At 40.5% G+C, this 25732-nt stretch overlaps 1 protein-coding gene across 1 annotated transcript in view; it reads left to right on the forward strand.

Annotated features, from left to right (window-relative positions):
* The window catches only part of CATSPERT (catsper channel auxiliary subunit tau), a 191265-nt gene that overhangs the window by 91852 nt on the left and 73681 nt on the right, over positions 1-25732 (forward strand). Inside the window, exon 13 of the mRNA XM_089328530.1 lies at positions 1262-1756. Coding sequence (XP_089184656.1) covers positions 1262-1756 — 495 coding nt within the window. The remainder of the gene's footprint in view (positions 1-1261; positions 1757-25732) is intronic.

Genomic DNA, 25732 nt, shown 5'->3' on the forward strand with positions numbered 1-25732 from the left:
GTATAGTTAGACAGTTTTAAAAATTCTACTCCCAGCCAGTGCCGTGGCTCAATAGGCTAATCCTCCGCCTGCGGCTTGCCCCTCTTCCAGGCCAGCTCTCTGCTGTGGCCCAGGAGTGCAGTGGAGGATGGCCCAGGTCCTTGGGCCCTGCACCCGCATGGGAGACCAGGAGAAGCACCTGACTCCTGGTTTCAGATCAGCGTGGTGCGCCAGCCAAAGCACACTCTCTCTCACTAACTCTGCTTGTCAAAAAAACAAACAAACAAAAAAAGAAAATAGGGAACAAAAGATATTTAGGAAGAGAAGAAAAAAGTAAGAAAAAAACCCTGTAATTTAGTATAAGAGCTTAGGAATGGACGCCATAGACCTAACAACATTTTCATTCTTTCTCACCAAAGTTTTTTTAATTTGAATTTATCATTTGCAAACTTTGCCCAAATAAAAATCAACAAAATACAGACTTATATAATAGCGTTTTCTTTTCAGCTAATTTTACTGTAGGCAGTTACTCCATAAAGCAGTGAATCCCTATGTAACTTAACAAAGTACAAAAAGTTGGAGCATGGGTGGGAAGGAGGGTGGGGGGGAAAGTATTGCTATGTTCCTAAATCTGTATATATGAAATACATGAAACTTGTATACATTAAACCAAATAAATAAATTAATAAATTAGAAACTCAAATAATAAAGGTTTGACAAATAGGAATTAATAACTTCCATCATTAGGTCACTGGCTCCCAAATACCAATTAAAGAGTCAGTATGTACTGTTTTTCCTTGTTAAAGGAGAGGAACAAAAACGACATAGAATTTTTCATAAAGCTCAATTAATTTATAATTACAGTCTGTCTTATTTTGTGTTAACCTCTTTTGTTCAATTTTGCTGTTAAAATTTTCTTTATATTTCCTTGCACCATTTTACTATTAAAATTTTTTTTAATTTCATGACATATTGGTAATTGTGTAATAGTAAGATGTCAGATCCTCAGATTTTCTTTTTGAGATGTTGATAGATAAAATTCAGACATATTAAAAACTACTGCTTTACACACCACCCTATATCATTTTTATGAATAATATTCTGTGGTCCATGACTTCATGCAAGTAGAAAATTTATCATTTATTTTATTAAGTTATATAATAATTTACAAATATTAAAAATAACATGATAAAAGATAAGGGTATTATTTATTTTGAATTATTTTATTAATTTTAAATATTTTCTGGTCACTAATGACTTATTATATTGCTGTATTTTCCAGTTACCAGACAGTGATGAAAAGGAAGACTTTACTATACCATCTTTGAAGCAGTTATATCATGATAATGCAATTGCTGGTACTCCTAAAAGTGATGGGTCAACAACTCTGTCCACAGATACTGCATTGCCCTCCGTTCCTAGCCTGGAAATAACGGAAGGAAAAAAAATACAACCTTTACCTGAACACCTAGCAGAAGATGTGCCAGGTGGAAAAATGAAAAATTTACTATTTCCTCTGGACATAAAATCATGCGGTAGTAATCCAAGAATTTTAAAAGCAGACTCATCTCTAGCAGAGGTAAAGTTGAAAGATACCTGTATAAATCAAGAGAGAATAAGGAGAAGGAAGTTAGATTCTTCTCCAACAGAAGTTAGGTGGCAAAGAAGCTCTCGAAATTTAACTGAAAGGAGAAGCACAAGCTTAGTATCCCACAATACAAAACCAGAAACTCCAAAAGAAGACCTTGAGCCGAATGTGTCTACTCTCACATTAGAAGTTTAAGACTAGGAAAAGCAAATAACATATAAAAGACAAATACAAACAAGTTGAAAATATATTCAGATATCTTTAAGTAGAAATATGTCTCTATGTTAAATATTCCCATCCTACTTAATAAGATCAAGAAATGAGGAAAAACCTTTGAAGAAAAAGTAAAACTATCTGCGATGCCATTAATACAAGCTAATCTCATGGGTTGGTGTTGAATTCAGCTAGACGTGTAGTAATAAGAAAATATAAATTCAAAGGAAATTTAAAAGCCTAGGAGGTTATTGCAGTGCATATTTTAATTAAGCCATTATATTATATGAAATAGCATATGTTCTTCTTGTTACGTAACAGTTTTGTGGTTTAAAATGAGAATGATCTGAATATCTTAAAAAACACTTAAAGGTACACCAAAGTGAAGGGCCTTTCTTGAAATAACAGCTATTCTACATACTCTTCATATCTTGTTTGAATTACTATTTCAGGTAGCTCATAGAGCAATGTAGTAAAGGTATATAGGTCAGAGGCAAAAGAATTTGAGTTCTAAGTTAGGCTCTGTCACTACATATTTTAAGTAGTGTGGGCTCCTAAATCTCTAGACTACAAATGTTTCCTCATCTTTTGAATGGTAGGTCAGACTAAGTCATTTCTAAATTTCCTTCCAAATTTCTAAAGATACAATTTTATTAAAGATCTGTACCTGGGACATTACTCTTAATCACCTAAATTGACAACCTAACTAACATAATTTTATTTATTTTGCTGAATGTGAAAGTAATACATAGTTATAGAAATGGAGAGAAACATAAAAAGGAAATTATAATTCTACCATATTTAACAATTTTATTTTCTTTCAGTCCTTGTTATGCACATATACTCATATATATATCTTTTATTTACTTTCAAAAGTTCAAATTATATATATGAATCTATATTATGTGTTTTTGATAATATATTATTAACATGCTACCTAAGTTTTCCTAAAATTTTTCAAGATGGAGAATATACTAAAATATGGAAATTTCATAATTTTAAAATAATTTGTACGTTGTTGGTCATAAGTTTGAAACTGACATTGTTTTACTTAACTGCTCACATGGATCTGTGATTATCTTGTAATAGAAATGGCATATTGGCAGATTACTCTTGAGAAAGATTGTACTACTTTATATTCCCACCAGCCATATTTGAGCACTATTGATCTTTTAAGAAATGATTAAAACTTTTTCATCCTATTAGCCATTTTGATGTTTTCCTACTGTGGGTGGACAGACCATATTCTTTGTCCTTCATTTCCTTTTGAAGATTTGTGGATTTTGTTTAGGTTTTATAGTGAACTTTGCTTTTTAAGGATATTAACCACTTGTATAGATCTGTACTTTTCCATAGTTTATAGTTTGACTTTTAATTGATTTATTATATTCAGTCTGACTTACAAAATATTTTTCATTTGATAAATGGAATCACTTAGTCCTGCGTAAAAAACCACTCTGAATTTTGGTGACTTGAAACAACCATTTTATCTCCCAGGATTCTGTGGTGTTGACTCTGCTTAGTTGGGCAGTTTTCTACTCCAATTGATGTTGGGTACTAGATGGACTTATGGTCAGCTAGTGCTTGACTGGAGCACTCATGAAAACACTTTGATGGGAACAGCTGTAAGGCTGGGCTCCGCTGGGATGCACGGACATCGGGTTTCACAGGTCTGTTTCTCCCCTCCCCACCATCCCCCTGTCATGTGGCCTCTCAACGTGATCTTTCTAACAAGGCATCTGAATATCTTATGTGGCATCTCAGAGCCTCCAGAATACAAAATAGAAGCCTCAGAACCTCTTAAGATTTAGGCTTGGGCCTAGCTTAGGTTCCTTCCATGGCATTCTGTTAGCTACAGCAAGTCCATGGCTCAGTCCTGATTCGATATGGGAGGAAAGTATAAAAAGGCATGAACCCAAGTAGGTGTTGTTCATTGGGGACCATATTTAGAAATTAACTGTCTCTCATCCCAAGTAATTTGTATTCCTTCCACATGCAAAATGTACTTCCATTCCAGGAGCACCATCTCATGCTATTACTGCATTAGGCTTAAGCTTGAAGAACAGAATGTCATCATCTAAATCAAGTCCAGGTGGGAGAGGCTCCTTGGGTATGTCTCCTCTCAGTCTTAAAACCCATGAATTAAAGACAGTTATCTACCCCCCCCCCCAACATACAATAGTGAGTCAAGGACAGAAAACCTGTAGTAGACACTTATATTCCACAGATGGAGGGAGGGACAATGTGAGGCAGAGAGCCTCAGTAGAACACAGTAATTCTGAAGTTCTTGGCTTTGCCCTCAGATCTTTACTGTTCTTTCTGAATAGACTTTCTTCCTCCGTAAGAAAGCATCAGTGTGTAGCTGAGTAGCTTTGCAGCTTGCTGCGGTGACTCTTCCTCGTCACCACCGGAGAATTAGGCAGGCTGCCCGCAGCTTGCCTGGCTGAGGAGGGGAAGTGCGCCACCCACCACTCTGCTTCCCCGAACCCTGGGGGACAGTCAGAGAACCCCGGTGGCAGTCAGACGCGGTGGGGAGTCCAGTTGAAGCAGGATCTCACTTTACTGTAAAAGGGAGGTGTTTATATAGCTGTGGTACAGAGCGGATGTGGGCAAGGGGTGGGGTGACGTGATGCAAAAGGGTTTCAGCCAATCCTGTTATACCACCTCAATGACCATTAGGCAAAAGTACCCCGGGGCTGGGTTGATTACCTCCAGGGATTTGGAACTTAAAGACAGGTTTTCAAATTTGAGGCAGGCCTAGGAAGTTCCTCTAGGCCTTTCCGGATTCAGCCTCCCCCACAGCTCCCTCTTTTTGCTTTAACACGGTCCCTGTCTTAGGTTGCCCCCAGCCATTCTTTCCCTTACCCATCATTGGTAACCCAGGCAGCTTGGCCATGAGCCCTGTCTTAGGTTGGTACAGGACGCTGAGTGCTTTACCCATCTTGGGGTGTCACGTGACTTGTAAATATGGGAGTGTGGTGAGCCTTCTCCACCGCCTGTCTTAGGTTGTTCTAGTCCATTGGAATCTTACCCGTCATTGGCAATGTGGAGAGCACCAGTGGCGCTTCCCCAGTCTAGGGGATCGTAGCCTTCTGTGGCTACCAGCCTCTGGTAATGAACCTCAACCTGTCTCAACTTGTTGCCTCTATCCGCTGTTGTATAAACTATATAAGCCTACTCATTATGATTGGGCCAACAGCAAGGATTAAAAGCAGGGCAAGAAGCAGTACAAGAAGAGGGAGGAGGTAGGGCAAGAGTCCATTAAGGCTCATCCAAAAGGGGCTTTCTTGGAGTTTTCTTCGTCTTTTTTGGGTCATCGAATCCCCCTTCACTGGGCGGGGCACTTATTGTCAGGATCACAGCGAAGAGTAGTGTCCGCATCATCAACTGCCTCTGGATCTCTGTCCGTTTCAGGAATAGGGAAGACAAGGGGATCTCCCTCAGGGGCGTACCACTCCCTGGGTGGGTTGTTACTTGTATAGTGCATAGGCCTGATATTTCTGGCCGGTATCCAAATCGGAGTCAACTCCCCTATGGGGAACACACAGCCAAATCCTCTTCCAGCTGAGGAGGGGAAGTGCGCCAACCACCACTCTGCTTCCCCGAACCCCGGGGGACAGTCAAATCTGGTGGGGAGTCCAGAGGAAGCAGGATCTCACTTTATTGAAAAAGGGAGGTGTTTATATAGCTGCGGTACAGAGCGGATGTGGGCAAGGGGTGGGGTGACGTGATGCAAAAGGGTTTTAGCCAATCCTATTATACCACCTCAATGACCATTAGGCAAAAGCACCCGGGCTGGGTTGTTTACCTCCAGGGATTTGGAACTTAAAGATAGGTTTTCAAATTTGAGGCAGGCTTAGGAAGTTCCTCTAGGCCTTTCTGGATTCAGCCTCCCCTACAGCCTATGTTTTGTCTGTATAAAGTTGGAGGTTCAGATGCATCTTTTCTTTTCTTTTTTTTTCTTTTTTTGACAGGCAGAGTTAGACAGTGAGAGAGAGAGAGAGAGAGACAGAGAGAAAGGTCTTCCTTTTCTGTTGGTTCACTACCCAAATAGCTGCTACGTCTGGTGCTGCGCTGATCCGAAGCCAGGAGCCAGGTGCTTCTCCTGCTCTCCCATGCGGGTGCAGGGCCCAAACACTTGGGCCATCTTCCACTGCAGAGAGCTGAAATGGAAGAAGAGCAACCGAGACAGAATCTGGCGCCCCAACCGGGACTAGAACCCAGGGTGCTGGTGCCGCAGGCGGAGGAATAGCCAAGTGAGCCACGGCGCCGGCCTCAAATGCATCTTTTCATTTTATGCTACCCTTATTCCTTTAAGTCCAAGTTGCTATGATTCTTTTAAATGTTTTGTGAGCTCCCCATGCATCAAATTATTATCTTAATTATCCAAGTGTTACACCTTTTAACAGCTTTAAAGACAAGCCCCTATTTCCTTGTGTTGAGTCAGGGTCCTGTAGCACAATATTCTGAAGAATTTTGTAAGTGCTCCCATCTAACAGAGAAGGACTATGATGCTATCCAAGATCCTTAAAATTCTGTTGTGTGTATGTTTTTTTAAATAGCAGAAATATCAAACTTAACATGATCAAAACAAAACTTTGAATTCCACCTCCATCTATTCTTCACTCCCAGCTTTTTCCTGTGGTCTAGATAGACTTAAATATGCATAGAACTAGTAGGTTTATTGTCGCTCCCCCTCTTCATGGAGGAACGACACTGAACCCTGCCTAGGCTTCCTATCCGAGTCACGGCACCATTATGTCGCTCCCCCGTCTTCGCGGAGGAACGACACAGGACCCTGCGTTGTTCTTTCGTCTGCTCGGCCCTCCCCGGGTTTGCTGCTGGTTCTTCCCGGGTTGGCTACCGACCCTTCCACCTCCGTGGAAGGGCGGTTCCCCCTGCCACATTCCCCACTTCCGCGGGGGAGCGGCACACCGCCGGCCGGCTCTCTCGGGGGCTGCACAGGTGTTCCTTCAGATAGATGTTCCCGTTAGACGTTCCTGGTGCATGTTGTCTCTCTCCTCCTTTATAGTCCTCTTCCAATCCCAACTCTGCTACCCACACGCCGAGTACGCTGCTCTCCTCCAATCAGGAGCAGGTCCTGCTGTTTATTGGTTGAACTGGAGGCAGCTGCGTAGAAGCTGTTTCTCCCTTCTCAGCGCCATATTGTGGGAGAGCAGATGTATAGAATAAGTCTTAATTCCAGTAACTTAGTCTAGTCCGGGTTGCTCCCCACAGTTTATGATGCAGTCTCTTAGGTAGAAGCTGTAAAAACTGAGGTGCACAGTATGGTAAAACTCTTTCCAGAAGGCATTAGTAGACCTGGAGTTATCACTGGGACAAGTTATATTGAGAAATGCTAATGTACTTAGGTCAGCAGCATGTCAACACTTGTTTGCCTCACTAATGAATGATATGGAATCACAAAAGACCAAGAATAACCAAAGTGATCATGAGGACAAAACATCAAGCTGGAGATATCACAATTCTAATTTCTTTTTTTTAAAAAGATTTTTATTGGTTTATTTGAGAGGAAGAGTTAAAGAAAGAAGGAGAAACAGAGAGAACAGTATTCCATCCACTGGTTCACTCCTCAAATGGCTGCAATAGCTACTGCTGGACTGATCTGGAGCCAAGAGCCAGGAGCTTCTTTCAGGTCTCCCACATGAGTGCAGGAGCCCCAGCACTTGGGCTATCTTCTGCTGCTTTCCAAAGCCATAGCAGAGAGTTGTATTGGAAGAGGAGCAGCTGGGACTCAGACTGGTCCTCATATGGGATGCTGGCACCGCAGCCAGAGGATTAGCCCAGTATGCCACAGCACTATCCCCACAATACCTAATTTCAAAGCATACTACAAAGCTATAGTAATTAAAACAGCATGGTACTGACATAAAAGCCTAGCACATATGTTAATATAACAGAATAGAGAGCACAGAAATTAATCCACATACATACAGTCAACTGATTTTTAACAAACATGCTCAGAACATACATTGAAGAAAGGATCATCTTTTTAATAAATGGTGCTGACAAAACAATGTTTATGTCCATAAAATGAAATTAGATTCCTATCTCTTATCATATACAAAAATCCACTCACAGTGGATCAAAGACCTACATTTAAGACCAAAGAATATGAAATTGCCAGAAGATTGTAGGAGAAATACTTGGTATAGAAATGGTATAGATGATGACTTCTTGGATAAGACACTCAAAGCACAGGCAACAAAGCAAAACTAGACAAATGGGATTTTATTAAATTTGGAAGTTTCTTCACAGCAAAAGAAACAATAGAGTTAAGAGGTGTCTGACAGAATGGGATAAAATATTTACAAGCTATTTATTTAGCAGAGGGTTAATATCCAGAATATATCAACAACTCAAAGCACTCAACAACAAAAATAGTTTAGTACAGAAATGGGCAAAGGACATGAATAGACAGTTCTAAAAAGAAGAAATATAAATGGCTAACAAATATATGAAAAATATGCTTACTATAACTGGCCATCAGGGAAATGCAAATCAATACCAGAATGAGGTATCACCTCATTACCCCTGTCAGAATATCAATATATCCAAAAAACAGCTACAAGTACTGGTATGGATCTTGGGAGAGGGGAACTCTTATACAATCTTGGTGGAAATATAAATTGGTGTATCCACTGTAGAAAACAATATGGAGATTTCTCAAAAAACTAGAAATAGACTTGCTGTATGTTCCAACAGTCCTACAATATCTGCTCTACCATATTTAAAGCAGCACTCTTTAAAATAGCCAAATATGGAATCAATGAAGTTGTCCATCATCAGATGAGTATATATAAAAAAAGTGTGTGTGTGTGTATAGACACACACAATGGAATATTATTCAGCAATTAAAAATGAAGTTTATCATTTGCAGCAAAATGATTGGAAGTGGAGGACATGACATAGAGTGAAATAAGCCAAACACAGAAAAATACTGCATATTTTCCCTTATGTGTGTGAGCTAAAATTTAAAACAGTGCTTGGGCCCTGCACCCCATGGGAGACCAGGATAAGTACCTGGCTCCTGCCATAGGAGCAGCGTGGTGCGCCGGCTGCAGCGTGCAGCCATGGCGGCCATTGGAGGGTGAACCAATGGCAAAGGAAGACCTTTCTCTCCTGGCTTCAGATCAGCGTGGTGCGCTGGCTGCAGCACACTGGCCACAGTGGCCATTGGAGGGTGAACCAACGGCAAAGGAAGACCTTTCTGTCTCTCTCTCTCACTGTCCACTCTGCCTGTCAAAAAAAAAGGTCAAAGTCTGCACCAGAAAAAAAAAAACTATTAGAAATAATGAATTCAGAAAAGTTTGCTTGATACAAAATCAGCATGCACATTCAGTAGCATTGCTATAAATCAATAAAAAAATTGTCTTTGAAAGAAACCAAGAAACTGATCTCTTTTTCAATAGCTATAAGATACAAATATCTAGGAATAAATATAACCAAGTATAATATCTCTACAATGAAAACTTTTTAAAACATTGGTGAAAGAAACTGAAGAGGACACAAGGACATGGAAAAAATATCTGGAGTTCACATATTGAAAGTGTCAGTGTTGTTAAAATGTCTTTTCTAGTCAACATAATCTACAGATTCAATATGATTCCTGTGAAAATACCAATGATACTCTTTACAGAACTAAAAAAAAAAATCTAAACTTTACATGGAACCACAAAAGCCCTGAATGCCCAAAGCAAACATAAGCAAAACCAAAACCAGTCAGGAGGCATTACACTACCTGACTGCAAAATATACTATAAAAGCTACAGAAATAACATGGTATAGCAACAACAACAACAAAAGTAGACATACATCAATGAACAGGATGAAGTGCCTAGAAGTAAACCCTTGTGTCTGATCCTTAACAAGGGCACTACGAACATGCACTGGAGAAAGGGTAGTTAAAATGGTGCTGTGAAAACTGGATATCCACCTGCACAAGAGGGAAGCTAGAACTCTCCTACCATACGCAAAAATCCCCTCAGTGGATTAAAAACTTATAAGATCCGAAACTCTGAAGCTTCTATAATAAAACATAGAGGAAATGCTTCAGGACATTAGGGAATGGGCAATGATTTTTTTTGGTTAAGACTCCAAAGGCAAAGACAGATAAATGATATTTCATCAAATTAAAAAGTTTCTACACAGCAAAATGAGAGACTTACAATACAGGAGAAAATACTTGCAACTTATAATCTGACAAGAGGTTAATAATCAGAATGTCTTAGGAATTTAAACAATACAATAGAAAAAATCTGATTAAAAATAGGCAATAAATTGAAATAGATATTTTTTTAAATAAGGCATAAAAATGACCAAAAATATATGAAAACATGTTCAACATAACTAATAACCAGGGAAATGTAAATAAAACCATAATGAGATATAACCTCATTCCAGTTAGATTGGCTATTATCAAAAAGACAAAAGGCAAATGCTAGTGAGGCTGTGGAGAAAAGGGAACACTTTCACTGTGTGTGGGAACCTGTATTAGTATAGTCATGTGGAAGATGGCATTGAGGTACCTTAAAAATAAAACTACCATGTGACTCAGTAATTTCACTATTGGGTGTGTATCTAAAGGAAATGAAATCACTCTGCCAAAGAGACATCTGTAGTCTAATGTTTATGGCAGCACTATTCACAATAGCTAAGAAATGGAAACAACCTAAATGCCCATCAACTGATAAGTGACTAAAGAAAATAGTGTATGCATACAATGGAATACAACTCAGCCATTAGAAAGGATGAAATATTGTCATTTGGGAAAATACGGATGGAATTGGATGTCATCGTATTACATGAGATAAATCAGGCATAGGAAGAAGAATACTGAATTATTTCACTTATGTATGAAATCTAGAAGAGTTGATCTCATTGCAATTGAGAGTAGAGTGGTGCTTACCAGAGGCTGGGGAAACCAGGAGGTAGGATGGGGAAAGACAAGCAGGTACTACATTATAATTAGATAGGAGACGTTCTGGTGCTCTATTGCATGGTAAGATGACCATGAATATGATAATATACTGTATAATTGTTGAAAAAACTAGAAGAGAAAGGATTCTGCATGTTTTCACTATAAAGAAATAATCAATATTTGAGGTATAGATATGTTTCCCCGATTTGAATATTACATAAGGTATACATTATCAAAACATCATGTTACCCCATAAATATGAAGGGTCTTCAAATTATATATGCAATTTTTATGTATTAGTTAAAATTTGAAAACCTGCCTTTTTTCTAATCCCTCCTGCTCCCAGTGCTTGTGAATTAGACCCAACCCACCAGGAAGCTTAGAGTTAGGGTGCTATATGTAAGGTCCAAACCCTCCTGTCCATGAGGAGAAGCTGGGTGCTGGGGATTCCTATCCTGGTCTTACGGCACAGTGCTCAAGGTTAGGTCCATGTCTGAGTGTGTCTCAACTTTCCCTCCCCATTCAGTGTGGAGGATTTCTCATTTGCCTTGCAGTGAAGAGTCTCAACTTGCTCTGACTTTCTCCCAGTCATTGATACATGAGTAGATGTTGAGCTGGTGCATCTGTTGGCAGAGGGAGTCATGAGCTTCCTATTCTGCCACTTTGCTGATATCCTTCCTCTCATTCTTGAAATTCAAGAAATTTAAATCTCTGAAAAGTGATTGATAGTACTCATGGTAAATATGCTAAAACCTCCCCCAAAACATTGTCTTTGCCAACTCTGCACTTTAAATCAGCCATGTTATGCAGGGAAAATGCAACTTGCAATTATTTTATCCACTGCCTTTCTTAATTCAGTTTTTTTTTTTCCAACCTGGAAGTAAGTTTTCTAATCTCCATGCTTTCTTTTTCACAGATGTAATGAACTATTGAAATGGAGATAAAAACAGATCTAAATAGCTTCTGTAAATTTTGGAGTAAAGAGGACTTTTCTATTTGATCAAAATTGACCTTCCTTTGAAATTTTTAGAATTGATCATTTTAGGATTTGTAATCATTTTTCTCTTTGCTCGTATTTTTCTCTGGAAGGTCTGTTTTTCCACTGGCTACTGAAATGGATTTTATCAGATTGTTTTTTATTTATATTTTTCATCTAGAAACCTTTTATTTAAGGTATACAAACTTCATGCATTTCATATTTATGTATTTAGGAACACAGTGATTCTTACCACCTTACCCTTTCTCCCATCTGCACTCCCACCTTCTTCCTCTTCTTTCTCCTTTTCCCATTATTATTTTTTACTAAGCTCTATTTCCAATTAACTTTATATACATAAGATTAACCCTACACTAAGAAAAGGGTACAAATAATAGCATGAATAAAAAAAAAACTATTCCTCAACAGTTGAAACAAGGGCAGTTCAAAATCATCACATCTCAAAGTGCCAGTTTCACTTCTATGGATTACCTTTTAGGCACTCTATTATTTACCACAGATCAAGACATAGTATTTGTCTTTTTGGGACTGGCTTATTTCACTAAGAATAATGGCTTCAAGTTGCCTTCATTTTGTTGAGGAAGACAATTTAATTTTTTTACCACTGTGTGGTATTTCATGGTGTACATACACAACACAGTAATTTCTTCATGCAGTTTTCAGTTGACAGACATCTGGATTGATTCCATATCTTAGCTATTGTGAATTCAGCTGCAATAAACATGGAGGTACAGACAATGCTTTCATATGCTGATTTCATTTCCCTTGGGTAAATTCCCAGTAGTAGGATGGCTGGGCTATATGGTAGGTCTATATTCAGATTCTGAGGTATCTCCAGACTGTCTTCCACAATGGCTGTACCAGTTTACTGTCCCACAAACAGTGGATTAGGTTACGCCCAACCCCCATACTCGGCAGCATTTGTTGTTTGTTGATTTCTGTATGAAAGCCATTCTAGCTAGGGTGATGTGAAACCTCCTTGTGGTTTTGATTTGCGTTTCCCTGATGGCTAGGGATCCTGAACATTTTTTCATTGTCTATTGGCCATTCGAATTTCTTCTTTTGAAAAATGCTTTTACAAGTCCTTTGCTTATTTCTTAACTGGATTGTTTTTGTTGTTGTTGAGTTTTTTTTTTTTAAGACTTATTTTATTTATTTGAAAGACAGAGTTACAGGGAGAGGTAGAGACAGAGAGAGGTCTTCCATCCACTGGTTCATTCTCCAGGTGGCCGCAATGGCCAGAGCTGCACCGATCTGAAGCCAGGAGCCAAGAGCTTCCTCTGGGTCTCCCATGAGGGTGCAGGGGCCCAAGGACTTAGGCCATCTTCTACTGCTTTCCCAGGCCATAGCAGAGAGCTGATCAGAAGAAGAGCAGCTGAGACTAGAACCAGTGCCCAGATGGGATGCTGGCACTTCAGGCCAGGGTGTTAATCCGCTGTGCCACAGCACTGGCCCTGTTGAGTTTCTTGAGCTCTTTATAGAAACTGGATGTTAGTCCTTTATCAGTTTCATAGTTTGCAAATATTTTCTCCCATTCTGTCAGTTGCATCTTCACTTTCCTGAGTATTTCTTTTGCAGTGCAGAAACTTCTCAATTGTCAATTTTGGCTTTGATTTCCTATGCCTCTGGGGTCTTTTTCCAAGACATCTTTGCCTATGTCAATGTCTTGCAGGATTTCTCCAATGTTCCCTAATAATTTCATAGTATCTGGTCATAGATTTAGGTCTTTGATCCATTTTGAGTGGATTTTTGTGTAAGGTGTAAGGTAGGGGTCTTGCTTCATAAAACTACATGCAGAGATCCATTTTTCCCAGCCCAATTTTTTGAAGAGACTGTCCTTGTTCCAGGGTTGATTTCAGCTCCTTTATCAAAAATAAGTTGGTTTTTGATGCATGGATTGATTTCTGGAGTTTCTATTCTGTTACATTCATCTACCTATATATATATATGTGTGTGTGTGTGTGTGTGTGTGTGTGTATATATATATATATATATATATATTGCCAATACCAGGCTGTTTTGATTATAACTGCCCTGTAGTATGTCTTTAAATCTGGTATTGTGATGCCTCCAGCTTTGTTTTTGTAAATCTTGTAAAACAAGATTGTTTTAGCTATTTGAGGTCTCCTGTTCCTCCTTATGAATTTCAGCATCATTTTTTCCAGATCTGAGAAGAATATCTATGGTATTTTGATTGGTATCATATGGAATCTATAAATTGCTTTCGATAGTATGGACATTTTGATGACATTGATTCTTCCAATCTATGAACATGGAAGATTTCCCAATTTTTGTCTTCTGTTTTTTTAAATCTTTAATGTTTTGTAATTTTATTATAGATATCTTTGACCTCCTTAGTTAAATTTATTTCATTATATTTAACTTCTTTGTAGCTATTGTGAGTGGGATTGATTTTTTTTAACTTTTATTTAATGAATATAAATTTCCAAAGTACGACTTATGGATTACAATGGCTTCCCCCCCATACCGTCCCTCCCACCCGCAACCCTCCCCTTTCCCACTCCCTCTCCCCTTCCATTCACATCAAGATTCATTTTCGATTATCTTAATATACAGAAGATCAGCTTAGTATACATTAAGTAAGGATTTCAACAGTTTGCTCCCACACAGAAACATAAAGTGAAAAATAATAGATGATTTTCTTAAATGATGATGAAATCAGATCAGACCTATTGTCATGTTTAATCCCAGCGAGAGTCAAGTTGGGAGTTGATAATTTCTTTTTTTTTCTTTTTTACAGAAGATCAGTTTAGTATGCATTAAGTAAAGATTTCAACAGTTTGCACCCCCATAGAAACACAAAGTGAAATATACTGTTTGAGTACTCGTTATAGCATTAAATCTCAATACACAGCACATTAAGGACAGAGATCCTACATGAGGAGTAAGTGCACAGTGACTCCTGTTGTTGACTTTACCAATTGACACTCCTGTCTATGGCATCAGTAATCTCCCTATGCTCCAGTCATGAGTTTCCAAGGCTATGGAAGCCCCTTGAGTTCTCCGACTCTTATCTTGTTTAGACAAGGTCATAGTCAAAGTGGAGGTTCTCTCCTCCCTTCAGAGAAAGATCCCTCCTTCTTTGAAGACCTGTTCTTTCCACTGGGATCTCACTCACAGAGATCTTTTTGCCAGAGTGTCTTGGCTTTCCATGCCTGAAATACTCTCATGGGCTTTTCAGCCAGATCCGAATGCCTTTAGGGCTGATTCTGAGGCCAGAGTGCTATTTAGGACATCTGCCATTCTATGAGTCTGCTGAGTATCTCGCTTCCCATGTTGGATCACTCTCCCCTTTATTTATTCTATCGGTTAGTGTTAGCAGGTACTAGACTTGTTTATGTGCTCCCTTTGACTCTTAGTCCTTTCATATGATCAATTGTGAACTGAAATTGATCACATGGAATAGTGAGATGGCATTGGTACATGCCACCTTGATGGGATTGAATTGGAATCCCCTGGTATGTTTCTGTGGGATTGATTTTGACAGTTCTTCTCAACCATAGCATTGTCTGTGTAAGCAAAGGCAATTGATTTTTGTGTGTTGATTTTATATCCTGCCACTTTACCAAACTCTTTAATGAGTTCCAGTAGTCTCTTAGTGGAGTCTTTTGGATCCCCTATATATAGAATTATGTCATCTGCAAATAGGGATGGTTCGACTTCCTCCTTCCCAATTTGTATCCCTTTGCTTTCTTTTTCTTGCATAATGGCTCTGGCTAAAACTTCCAGAACTATACTGAAGAGCAGTGGTGAGAGTGGGCATCTTTGGTTCTGGATCTCAGTGGGAATGCTTCCAACTTTTTCCCATTCAATAAGATGCTGGCCATAAGTTTGTCATAGATTGCCTTGATTGTGTTAAAGAATGTTCAGGTTTTCATCATGAAAGGATATTATATTTTATCAAATGCTTTCTCTGTATCTATTGAGATAATCATATGGTTTTTGTACTTCAGTTTTTTTAGTGTGATGTATCACATTTGTTGATTTGTGAATATTGAACTAGCCCTGAATACCAGGGATAAATCTCACTTGGTCTGGGTGAAAAAATCTTTTTTGATATGTTGTTGGATTTGATTGGTTAGTATGGCTAGAATTTTGTTGTGGATTTTTGCATCTTTTTCATCAGGGAAATTGGTCTGTAGTTATGCTTCTGTTCTGTATCTTTTTCTTGTTTAGGAATTAAGGTGATGCTGGCTTCATAGAAGGAGTTTGGATGGATTCCCTCCCTTTCAATTGTTTTGAATAGCTTGAGAAGAATTGGAATTAGTTCTTTAAATGTCTGGTAGAATGCATCAGTGGAGCCATCTGGTCCTGGGCTTTTCTTTGTTGGAAGGGTCTTTATTACTGATTCAATTTCTGTCTTAGTTATTGGTCTGTTTAGGTTTTCTGTGTCTTCATGGCTTAATTTTGGTAGGTTTATGTTTCTAGGAATCTCCATTTCTTCCTGATTTTTTGGCACACAGCTATTTGTAGTAATTCCTGATTATTTTTATTTCTGTGTTATCTGTTGTTAAGTTTCCTTTTTCATCTCTGCTGCGGCACGGACACAAACTGGCACAGCTGTGACCTATGTTCAAAATGGTGCTGATGTTAGGGGCTGAGAAGAGAGAATGTGCCCCCTTTTTCCTCTAGGTTGACACGTACACTGTTGCCTACAGGGTTCCAGGCCACGCTCAAACCAGGTTCTCTCCGCAGCTGTATCTCCAGTGGCTTGGGCTGCTGCAGTCTGGTCTTATGTCACTCTCCAAAGCTGGTGCCGAGGCTCTCGGCTCCTGAGAGCCTATGGTGTGTCCATGTTCATGCTGCATGTCCACACCCTCCACAGAGTCACAGCATCCCTCTTCCTTCCATGGAGTTTCCACTGCAGTTTTTCCCCTGACGCTTCTCTGAAATTGCACTCTCTCCACTCTTTTTTTTTTTTTAACTATCTTCTCCTAGCTTAGAGCAGTAAGCTCCCTCCCTATTTCACCATCTTGGAATCTTTTTAAATCTTCTACTGCCGAAGAAAGCAGTCATTTTATATTTTCAGTTATTTTGTTTCTGCAATTAGGCTTTCATTTACCAGTAAGAAATAGGGAAAACTGTACAGACCATAGCAATTATATAACAGAGATCTTTATTTGAATTTTTTCTGTTTTAATATTCATGGAGGCAGCATTGCTGAACTTAGCTGGACACCTTAGATTAATCGCAGGTGCTATGAGTTTAGGAAACTTGTGTGTTTCCACTGGGGATTGGAGTGTCTGGCCTACTTTCTTCCACATCAGGCTTTTGGTTTAATATGGTAAGTAACAAGTTACTTAGCTCTTCAATCTGTCATTTTCTTTATTCAATCTGTCATAATCTTTATTATACTTGCAACTTTTGAATTCTGTTCTTCACCATTTTTGACCACAGATGATACCTGCACTTACAATTTTCCTTCTTGTTCCCCATCCTAGTCTATCCTCTGCCTTTCTTCTTTTTTTGCCTAATGATGATTCTCAGGAACTTCCCCACGAAATTTGCTGGCTCACTTCTAGATGGGTCCAACCAATGGCAGGCACTGGCAGGACATTGGAAGACAAGAGGAAAGAACGGGTGAGGTTGTTATTTTTTGTTGTTGTTGCTGTTTTTTTTTTTTTTTTTTTTTTTTTTTTGACAGGCAGAGAGGACAGTGAGAAAGAGAGAGACGGAAAGGTCTTCCTTTTGCCGTTGGTTCATCCTCCAATGGCCGCCGCGGCCGGCGCGCTGCAGCCGGCGCACCGCGCTGATCTGATGGCAGGAGCCAGGTGCTTCTCCTGGTCTCCCATGGGGTACAGGGCCCAAGGACTTGGGCCATCCTCCACTGCACTCCCTGGCCACAGCAGAGAGCTGGCCTGGAAGAGGGGCAACCGGGACAGAACCCGGTGCCCCGACCGGGACTAGAACCCAGTGTGCCGGCGCCGCAAGGCAGAGGATTAGCCTAGTGAGCTGCAGCGCCGGCCAGGGTGAGGTTTTTATGTCCTATCAACTTCTTGCTTTGTGCTATGGTTCTGGCAATGGATTTTTCCTTCCATATTTCTAACTTCTTCTAGGCAACCATACCTCCAGTACTGTCACTAGCTCTGACTGGAGTGGAGCTTCTTGTTATTGCCTTCAGCATCCCTTGTTAGGTCCTCAGGAATTCTGATTCCTTCCTGCCCTAATTAGTAATCTAACCAGTAATTTTCCTCACTTTCAGCTATGCATAAAGATTTCCCTCCATTTTTATCTCTTTCTGCTTATTTTACAGAGACTTTTTAAAAGCTAAAATTATCACTGTGACTTGAATGTTCATAATGCAACTTTAAAATACAGAGTTGAAAATGACACACGCTTATTATAAAAATATAAATGCAAAAAAAGCAAGCAAGGAAAAGTCCATAATTCTACCATCCAGAAATTATCACTTGTAGTAGTTAATATTTAGTTAACATGCATACATATATCTTTTTGTATTATAGGAAGTCAATTTACCACAATTTGCTCACATATTTGCATCTTGTAAGACACAGGTTTCTTCCTGTAACACAACTCATTCTGTGTGTAGTTATCATACCATCTTTGCATTGCTTTATGGGAATTAGGACTTAAGGGACTGATGCAAAAACTCTTTTCAAAAAAGATTATTAATTTTTATTTGAAAGATAGAGTGACACACAGAGAGAGCAAGAGTGAGAGTGAGAAAGAGAGAGGGAGGAGGAGAGAGAGAGAGAGAGAGACTTGGTTATCCCCAAAGAAGGAGCCCAAAACTGCATCTCATTACCCATGTGGTTGGCCTGGGCCCAGGTATCTTGGGTCATCTGCTGCTGTTTTTCCAGATGCATTATCGGGGGGCTGGAATGGAAGTAGAGCAGCCAGTGTTCAAACCAGCACTCCAATATGGGATGCCAACACCACAATTGGTGCTTTAGCCTGTTGCACCACAACACTGGCCCCATTGCAAAAACTCTGACTACTGTGGTTGTTATGAGTAATAACTGTCTTATCTCTGACTATGGAGACTCACATCTTCTATCAGCATCTGTGAAATCATGACAAGCTAACCTGTTAGCACACAAGCAGGGTAAAATATCAGACCTTTCACAGTTCTTGAGTTCAATTGACAAGGATGAGATGTTGCCAGGCATGACTTGCTAAAAGATAAAGTTTTGGGTCCTTATGATTTGATCAGTTGGATTTAAGGGAAGCCCTGGGAACTTGGTAGTGAACATGCTGACTAAATTGGCTAATTAGACCATAAACAATCCCCTACTTTACTCTTATAAAGGTGAATGAGGAGATAATTGCAAACCTAGGTTAGAAACAGCTGCCTAAGTAGTGCCTTGGTTACTGCTAATTGCCCTCCGAGTAGGCAAGCTTTCTTGTCAATCTGATATTACACCTCCATCTGACCCATTTTGACATTTAGTACTGATATCTGTCCTTAGTGGGCAAATGATTATGTTCTCTGACAACAGTTACATATATGCACAGCTATGCTGATGATTATAGAAGACATTCATTGCTGCTTTAGTTACAAACCAACTGAAACATAAGGACTTGGGCTTGCTTGGGAGATGAAGATGCAGGCTGCATAATGTCTAGAAAGGATGGCAATAGCCATGATCTAATGGCAAACTTCTACAGTGCACTGTGACAATCTTTTGTACGTTCCCAGCGTCTTTTTTTTTTTTTTTTTTTTTTGAAGTGAGTTCTGGCTGCTGTAAAGTAGTTTTGACTCTACCTGTGGTGAAATTACAGATAGGCACTGATTAGTGTCCAAGCTTTCTGTTAGTATGCTGATGAAGGTGACCCAGTGGAAAATGAGAAACTGACCAAAAAGAATACTATAGCCATTATGTTAAAACCAGGCAAGAATTTATGAGACATTATCATGGCAATGGGACAGCAGCCACACACAGAGTATATAGGTCACTGCTGTACAAGCAATGCTCAAGTCACAAACTCTGCAGCTTTATACAGAAAGTTGTGGGGAGCAACTGAGACTAGACTAAGTTACTGGAATTAATACTTATTCTATGCATCTGCTCTCCCACAATATGGCGCTGGGGAGGAGCAAACAACTACGCAGCTGCCTCATCAGTTTGATAAGCTGCAGGAGCTGATCCTGCTCCTGATTGGAGGAGAGCAGCGTGCTCGGCGTGTGGGTAGCAGAGTTGGGATTGGTGGAAGAGGACTATAAAGGAGGAGAGAGACAACATGCACCAGGAACATCTGAAGGAACACCTGAGCAGCCCCCCGAGAGAGCCAGCCGGCGGTGTGCCGCTCCCCCGCGGAAGTGGGGAAAGTGGCAGGGGGTGCCGCCCCTCCACGGAGGTGGAGGGGTCGACAGCCAACCCGGGAAGGACCAGCAGCAAACCCGGGGAGGGCCGAGCAGACAAAAGAACAGCGCAGGGTCCTGTGTCGTTCCTCCGCGAATGGGGGAGCGACAGAAAGTAGTGTAGCCATAGCTGCTGAGCCAAAGAGCTCTCAACAATGAAGCAGGTGGTGTCAGTTATGAAGACCTTGCTACCTGTTAAAGGGTGTTGGGCAAACAACATTGGAAATTCTCTTGGTTGAGCCATTAAATGCTGCTACATGAGTTGAAACCAAAAGCATGAGGTCTTGTTTAATGGCATGATTTGATTTCTCCTCTGCATCCAATGACACCCCCTTACCCTTTATTTTAACCTCAGCTGCTTTGTAGTAAAACATGATTAGAGGTGGAGTCAAGGTCTCCCTATCCATAAAGGGTATAGAAATTTCTATAGGCCTATCCAAGTTTGTGGGAAACTTCATGGAGTGTACAGATCCAATTTTTTATGACTCTGTTGAGTATGGGTGCTCAAGTCACCATCTTACCCAGACCAGTGGTAAAATTCACTTGGATTCAGTTTATGCAGCTTAGGTAAGGCTCATAATGGGCAAAGGAACTAATTTCGTTTTCATAGGGCTTTTTAAGATAGTTTAATGACTGTTGTTCCAATGTCCGAATGTATAGTTGGAATTATTGTGTTACATGCTTTATCATCTCCATTCCTAAGTGCCAGACGGATTGAGCCCTGTGTAACGAAGTGCTCTTCAAACATATAAATTATTGCCCATGTTGTTTTCCTGTCCTCCTCCAGATGCGCCAAGTGAAACACCAGAGAATACCGGGAGGACAAAGGGAAATCACAGCCTTCAGTAAGGATTTAAAGGTAGCAAGAAAATTAAGAGATGCATTATCTCAGTAAGACATCCCTGTATGACCAGTGAAATTGACTAACGAAGCTGAGGACTTAAAATGGGTTATCACCCAGCGGATCCAGTCTGTTGCTTCCATATCTCAGCTGTTCCAAATAGTGTGACTCCACCGAATCCATTACACAGACGAATGGCATCTGGCATGCTATCTTGGACATTGCTAGTGCCACCTTTGCTATACCACTGACACTTGAGAATCAAGATCTGTTGGCAAACATTTGTGGTACTCTCCCAGGAGTACCTGCATATCTACCATTTGTCACTAGTGAGAGGATCCAGATTTAGCATGAGTACTTAAACTTTATGATGTCCACAACTTTCACTGTATAGATTGTGCGCTACTGGTTAGTAAGACAAATGTTTTATGCTCAATGACCATGAATGTGGCATTATATTTCCATTAGCAAGGGTGGATGATAAATACAAAATTCAGGGGCCTGCTTGCCAGGTAAAGTTTTTTGGCATTACCTAGGCAGATTAATAATGGTCAGTCCTTTTGACAGTCAAAGAAGCACTGTTGTCTCTCTGTCCCCTACCTTCCACCTCCACCACAGAACAGAAAGCCCAGCACTTTAATGGACTCTGGGAATGGAAGATGGTGTATACCTTACTTGTTCATTCTACTTTGGCTATGATAGTGGCTAATCCACCAATAAGCATCCTTTCCATGGGGCCAGATCAAACAAACAGGTCAATTCAGAAAGTGTCCAGAAATCTGTGATCCACTGTCTGGAGATATACAATCCTAATGACTTCTTGTATTGATAGGACACTGTGAAGATAACTCTTGGGATTTTGGACTTTTTCCCTTCTAACATGGCCCCTAGGTATACCGTTTTAAGAAATATATTTATTTATTTAAAAGAGCCACAGAGAGGTGGAGGCAGAGCAGCCTTCCATCCTCTGGTTCAATCCCCAAATGGCTTCAATGGCCGGAGCTGGGCCACTCCGAAGCCAGGAGCTTCTTCCAGGTCTCACGCAGGTGCAGGGGCCCAAGGACTTGGGCCATCTTCTGTTTATCCAGGCCTTAGCAGAGAGCTGGATTGGAAGTGGAGCAGCCAGGACTTGAACTGGCACCCATATGGGATGGCAGTAGCTGTATCTGCTATGCCACTGCGCTGGCCCCAGGTATACTTTTAAAATTGGTTCTTTCCTTGAGTACCTGATACCAAGAGCTACTGAGCTCCTCTCAAAAATGAACACCTTACCTGTGGGGACGTTTTGGGCATTTGGCTTATTTTCCCCCTTTGTCAGACTTAGTAACTAACAAGGTAGAAAGGGCCCAACAAATCTTAACTGGTCAGATGAAAGAGAAACATTCAAGAACACGAAGTTCCTGGCCTCATCTCTATTTTGACTTTATATGACAAAGCACAATTTCCCCTTCAGGGGAAGCCTGATCCTTCACATTGCCCTCTGAAGAAAGCTGGTAGCTCAGCAGGGCTTTGCTGTAAACAGTAAAGTCCTCTGTCTCTGACCTGGAGTCTTCTGCAGTATTCCCAAACCCAGTGGAGTGGAACCTGTGCAGATCCTTAAAGTATTAGCAATGGGAATGGGACATTCACAGAGACATGGTTTTCTGCAAAAGGAAGGAAAAGGGGCCCTCATGGGCTTGGTTAGAGACTATGAGATGATTCCCTGAATTTCAGTAGCACATATTCTCACCCACGTGGTTGGTGTGGGTGGTGGCATGGGTGGTAAGCCTTCCACTTCTACCTGTTATGATTGTTTAAAGGCTGAGTGGTGCTAGGCAGGCAGGCTTGAGACAAACTACCCAAATGGTACTTGGTGTGTTGCCCACTGTCCTCTGGTGGAGAGGTGGTGAAGAAAAGAATGACCTCAGCTGCTTTAAAGATAAAAAACTCAGTGTGCTGGGAAAGTTCAGGGAGGTGAGGACACATAGTTTTATAGCTCTGTGTGATATGGCCGCCCAAGGCTGTAAGATAGAACCACAGTAGCATGTTCCAGAAAGAAAGGGGCCCCCAAGCATGGGAATTCTGGAAGCACAGAAGTACATAGGAAGAGATGGTACTTACCCTGGGATGAGGAGTTCTGTTCTTCCAGCTCTACCCCACAGACTAGCCTCCCTGGCACCCTCCCTCTCCCTGTGATCCTAGACTGGAAACAACATCAGCTCCTGACAGCTTTTGGAGCTATTGTGGCCCCTTCTGTGTGAGTTAGTTTTGAGTCCTGTAGGGAAAAAATATCAGAAATCAACTGATAAAATTTAGGCAAAATATATGGTTGGGGAAGAGTGAAAAGTGATCTTAGGTGTAGGGCCCTCTGCTAATTTTATGTCATAGCTTCCAGTGCCATGTGATGAAATTGATGCATCTTATGCTTGTAGGGTGAATGTTATTGGGGAATGCAGTATGTGCCATTTTTCACAGGTGTGTGGGTTAGGATGTAAGTGTCTCTGCCTTCTAATGTCCAGAGATACGTGATGTCCTGTTGACTGGCAAGTAGGAAGCCTCGGTTTCAGTGACTGATTGTGTTACCATGCCTCTCCTAACAGGGGTAGCTGATAAACGCTAACAAATTCAAGGGCCTGCTTGCCAAATACGTTTTCTTGGGACTATGTAGACAGAGTTACAATACTTAATTTATTTTCAGTCAAAGAAAAACTGCTGTCTCTTTGCCCCCAACTCCACTACCAAAAAGGAGGCCAAATATATTTCTTAGTTTTTTGGGAATGGGATTCTATATATACCTCACCTGGCCATTCTACTTGCAAATTAGCATTATATGAGTGAGGCCTAAACCAGCGTACTTTCCTGGACAATGGTAATAGTGTGTTCAGGGATTCATCTGATGTGGTCCTAGCATCATTTTGGTTTTGGAAAATTGACAGCTATCAATTGTGTCAACACCTTACCCTCCACTCTGCCATCTGAAGCATAGCTACTGCTTCAATGGGACTGTGGATTTACAGAGACTGCCCTAAATATACCTGAGCCAGATTCACTGATGGTTCAGCTAAGCTGAGACTTGGATGTTATCAACTGGGCTACTGTGGCTGTTTAGCCTAATGGCCAGCTACACAGAATCAGAAATGGGTGTGGTTGTTCCACTCGGTGGGCAGAATTCTCCCCCAAGAAACTTGTTATATTTTAACTTTCTCTTGGGATAGTGCCAATGGCCTCACCACTTGGTATGCTATTTGGAAAATTAGTCTGGCAGATGGAAGACATCCCTCTTTGGGGCTGCAACTATAGAACTAGATTGCTACTACTAAAAGAACCACCCGAGTCACTTGTAGATACGGACATAAGGGCATGTTCTCTGATGAGGCTGACTGGAATCAAGTTGCTAACTAAGCCTCTGTTTCCAAGACTGCCACTGTTATTGCCTGGATTTATCATCAAATTGGATACAACAGTGCATCTACCCTCAGAGCTTGGCACAAAAACAAAACAAAAAGAAGCTTTGGTAAAGTTTCTTATGCAGAGATTACCATTGCATGCCAGACTTGACTGTTACCAAAAGTTAAGCCATTTATTTTGATATGGTGCTCATCCAGAAGGATAATAACCAGTTGATCAAGTGCACTGCTTGCCATGTTTCTGTATGTTGGTATACACGGGGGGCATAGTGGATCTCTGTAAATTTTATAAAAATTCCTTTATCCTCTTGGACTTGACTCTTCTGGATAGCATTAGTAGATAATTGGGAGAGATGAAGCTGTATTCATTGCAATAGGATACACTGATTTTTGAGGTGATTGAGGGAGAATAACAACCTTAATACGTGGGGAAGAATTATGTATACCTCAGGAAAGAGTGTCGAGATATGTTCATGATCTTTGTTTTTCACAGTGACCCTTGTGTCTTCCCTGGTGTGACTCTCCCAAACTCTTGCACGTGATTTTTGCTTAACTACATGTTGGGTCTGCCATCCCATCAGATGGTGTGATCATGTCTGATCACCCTTCTCAACCTTCCAGAGATGGTTATTGACAATAGCAGGGTATGGACCCAGATCTGCAACTCCTATTCGAAACATCTGTCAACACTCTCAGATGTCCTTTCCATCCCTACTATTGAGCTCTCCGTCTTTCAGTGGGGCCGATTAACTGCCACCTGACTGGTGGTGTGGATAAACAAAGCATACTGGACTGAACTCTTAGAATTATTTTTGCAAAAACAAAGACCAGAATAAATTCATTAAATGGAACTGGGGATCCCAACATTTGCCATTTGGTTGAAAATTTATCTTGAAAGCACTGTTGGCCTCTTGTCATCCCTTTCCCTAATTAGTATATATCCTGCTTAAACAGGATCCAACTATTTTAAGTGGTTCTTTCCAGGGGCACCATTGCCTATCCTTGTATATGCAGCTGGGGCAGATAACTTTCTTAGCTTGCAAGAACAGTAGAATCTCAGGTCCTTCACATTTCTTGATCTATATATTTCCAGATTGCATAGATGGATGGATAGGTTAATATATAAATAGATATCTGCAAATTTTAAAAGAATAGAAACATGCATGCTCTAATAGTAAAATTCTTGAAAATTTTACTAGAATTAACAGAAGTAAAGGAGCTCATGAATGCTGTGTTCCCTGACCTTTATGCCAATTAGATTGTTAGCTGTGTGTGGTTTTTTTTAACCACCTCTTTTTTGTTCGAGAGGCAGAGATCCAGACAGACCTGCTATCTATTGGTTCTCTCCTGAAATGTCTGGGAGCTGAGAACTCAATCTAAGTCTTCCACATGGGTGGAAATTACCCGACTACTTGAGCTATCAGGGCATGTGTTGGCAGAAAG

Source organism: Oryctolagus cuniculus, chromosome 3, assembly GCF_051225735.1.
Source record: "Oryctolagus cuniculus isolate XC-2025 breed Fujian yellow rabbit chromosome 3, ASM5122573v1, whole genome shotgun sequence".
In the NCBI taxonomy this organism is placed as follows: domain Eukaryota; kingdom Metazoa; phylum Chordata; class Mammalia; order Lagomorpha; family Leporidae; genus Oryctolagus; species Oryctolagus cuniculus.